Source organism: Trypanosoma conorhini (assembly GCF_003719485.1).
Source record: "Trypanosoma conorhini strain 025E chromosome Unknown Tco_14.4_contig_00412, whole genome shotgun sequence".
Taxonomy (NCBI): Eukaryota; Euglenozoa; class Kinetoplastea; order Trypanosomatida; family Trypanosomatidae; genus Trypanosoma; species Trypanosoma conorhini.
The window spans coordinates 1-3,130 of NW_021704491.1; the positions used below are offsets into that span (position 1 = coordinate 1).

Genomic DNA, 3,130 nt, shown 5'->3' on the forward strand with positions numbered 1-3,130 from the left:
GTGCGGCGAGGTTGTACACCTCGTCCGGCCGCAGCCGCGCAATGAGGCGGTGCAGCACCGTCCCGTCCGTCATGTCGCCGTAGTGGAGCGTGAGGTGTTCGTCGCGGTAGATGTGGTCGATTCGGCCCGTGTTGAAGGACGAAGACCGCCGGATGACGCCGTGCACATCGTAGCCCTTCTCGAGGAGCAGCTCCGCAAGGTACGACCCGTCCTGCCCGGTGATGCCGGTGATCATGGCGACACGCCGCTTGGACACGGACGCCATCGCCTCTCCACACACTCACACACGTGCCCTCACGCACCAAGCTTCCCTCACCCCTGCAATTTGCGCACGCGGCACCCTGAGACACATGGGATGCAAAAAAAAAAGCAGAAGGATCCTCCCACCGAGCGCACAGACGAGAACAGCAGCAGCGACAGGCCCCAGCACGCACCCACGCACAATTTAGGAGGCGGGGGGCACAGGAGAGCAACAGACGCCTCCCCACAGCCGCCAACAAGGCGCCACCACCGGAGAAGCCCCGCACGTGGCAGCGAGAACAGATAGAAATGGTGTGGGGATTGCTGCGGCAGTACCGATAAATTATACCATTAAAAACGAGTGAAGGATAAATAGGAAGCATATATATACATATAAATGTTCCACAGAGGGCGTCGCTTGCCATCTCAAGCAAAGTCTGCATCAGTGACCTAATGGAGTCGTTCAAGACGCAAGAGTTCCGCTTCTTCGTCCCTGCATTCCCCTTCTTGTGTCGACCCGAGCGTCGTTTGTGCTGCTGCGTGCCTAGAGTCGCAACACACACCCGCCGTGTCCCGTTTAGGACGTCGACACTATGAAGTAAGAAGGAACGGAAAGAAGAGGCATCGCCAACCACAACGACGCCACGTCCCAGCAGCAGTCAACCCCTGTGTCTCTAGCCGAACACACGAAAACAGAAACATAACATAGCAAGAAGTTCATAACGCTTGCGAATTGTAAAAATAACACGCAGAAAGAAAACAAAAAAAAAACTTGGGAACTCACTTGTGACACAAACCATACTCTTCATGAAGCTACCGTGGCCAGAAGCCTCCACACGCAAAGAAAGAGGTCCTTGCAAAAGAACATATATAATAGACGGCAAGAACGTGAGAAAAGGGGAACTAAAAACACCAATGGGAGAAAAAAAACTAATCACTGATTTGGTGTGGTGCTTGAAAGCAAAAATAAAAAATAAAATAAGATAAAATTAAAAAAAACTATATCCTACCAAAGAAGCACGCATACAAGCATGCAGCCATAGAGACACACATAAAGTGACTAAAAACTTACCATAGGCCTCTCAAGGCCGAATGGGGAGGAGAAGGGGGGATATAAATGTGGGTTGGTAGTTAACCGTTACACCTCCTACTTTCACTTTGATATCATGCTTCATGCTCTGCGCATGCGTGTGCTGTCTGTGAATGGGAAACCAACTTGATCTAGGAGTCCAGATACCACATATACATTGTAAGCCAGACAGTTGTCGTAAAGATGCAAGCAACATACATGAAAAGCAGCAATTTGGTGAACTCCCTCACTTTATATGAATAAATGGAGCATATGCTAGACGTGTTTACTGCCGTCGGAGCAGAGGTCAGTATTAGCATCACCAATACAAACGGCTTGTCGTACGGCATAAGACCATACACCAAGAGAAGGTGGATGATGCCGAAGCAAATGAGGGGGACAAAAAAGAGGCGAAGAACAATAACTCCCACCAGAAAACGCACGGGGAGTTTTGCCGAGCCATCACCCTCGGCAGTGACATTGACGCCGAGCAACAAAAGTTGTAGCGGCACGGCGCCTGGAGCCAGCAGTGCAATTCCACCCATTAACATCTCCCCCACAGGATTTTTTAGCAGCAGGTAGAAAGGCGGAACCAGAGCAATCAACAAACCCAAAAAACTGGCGATCAGTTGCTCTGTGAGAAGGTACGGCAGCTGCAGGCGGATGTACTCCATCCACGTTAAATCTGTCGTGGACACTTTATTCGGAGGCACCGGTGCTGGTGCGAAAGAAGGAGGCGGGGCAGGCTTGTATTCGTCTAACTGTCGCGCCGGCTTATGTTGTTCACGGTCGTAACACGCTCCCAAAGCTCCTTCCGACTCATTCGCAGCGTCATTCGTGTCGGGTGTTGACGCGAAAGCAACAACGGCAGCCGCTTCCGTCGCCGCTGCGGCCGCATTCTTTTCCTCCAAGGCCATCGCACCCTTCTCAACAATCATTGTGCCAACCGACCAGAGAAATATGGAGTGCAGCACGTTGAAAAGAAAGACATAGGACTGCGCCTCACTTTTATTCTCCTTGCTCCACCAAGGAATTTCGAGATTCAGAACAATTCCCAGGCCGTAAGAGACGATGCTTTGAAACGTGCAGGCCAGCTGAAAGAGACCATAAAACTCCTCAGGAATACACGAGCGAAAAGCGTAGGCCGAGGAAAAGCCCAGTGTCATCGGAATAAGCGGCAATATGCACGCCCAGTAATATTTATAAATCATCTCCCACGAGAGAACCATCGCCAGCTGTGAAAAGAGCAGGAGTGGTAGAAATATTTTCACGCAAATGTGGCTGAGTGCCTTGAGCGATTTTTCCTTGGCGGTAAAGTGGCGTGAGGCCCACATGCCCATCAGCTGGACAAGGATCACCTTGCCGACAGTCACTGCAGAGGATACGAGGCGGTCCATAGTTACTTCTTCATATACATGTTATAATATACCGCAACTTCTACTGTATACGTACTTATGCAGAATGGCCTATGTATATTATCACTACGCGGGCCTCGAGCAAAGCCGAAAAAAATGAAATGTCAGCAGACGCGCAAGAATAACAATAAGAAAAAAAAGAGGCATGCATGTAAACAAAACGTATTCTCCCAGAAGAGAGAATGAGACCCCAGCACACAAAAGAAGGAAAAATAAATAAAAAAGGGGGGAAAAAAGAAAAAAAAACAATGGACTTCTTCTTCTTACTTTACTGATGCCCCTCATTTTCACTTCCTGAAAAGCCAAGTGGGTAGAACTGCCTCCCATGGGGTCTTACAATGCATTGCGCAAGAGCTACAGAACAACAGACAGACCAATAAAAAAAACACAGCTAAAATCCTTAAGA

At 49.3% G+C, this 3,130-nt stretch overlaps 2 protein-coding genes across 2 annotated transcripts, besides 1 other annotated feature; one reads left to right on the forward strand and one right to left on the reverse strand.

Moving 5' to 3' along the window:
- Tco025E_06251 (phytase family) lies at nt 1-547 on the forward strand (the record flags this gene model as incomplete). The annotated part of the gene is made up of 1 exon (XM_029373131.1): nt 1-547. A coding segment is annotated over one exon (547 nt), but the record flags the coding sequence as incomplete, so codon positions are not given.
- A 655-nt stretch (nt 548-1,202) lies between these two features.
- Nucleotides 1,203-1,239: a sequence feature (A-rich).
- Nucleotides 1,240-1,461: 222 nt separating this feature from the next.
- On the reverse strand, nt 1,462-2,706 carry Tco025E_06252 (putative transporter; the record flags this gene model as incomplete). The annotated part of the gene is made up of 1 exon (XM_029373132.1): nt 1,462-2,706. One exon carries the CDS (start codon nt 2,704-2,706, stop codon nt 1,462-1,464), a length of 1,245 nt encoding a protein of 414 aa, XP_029226804.1.
- Between the last annotated feature and the right edge of the window lie 424 nt (nt 2,707-3,130).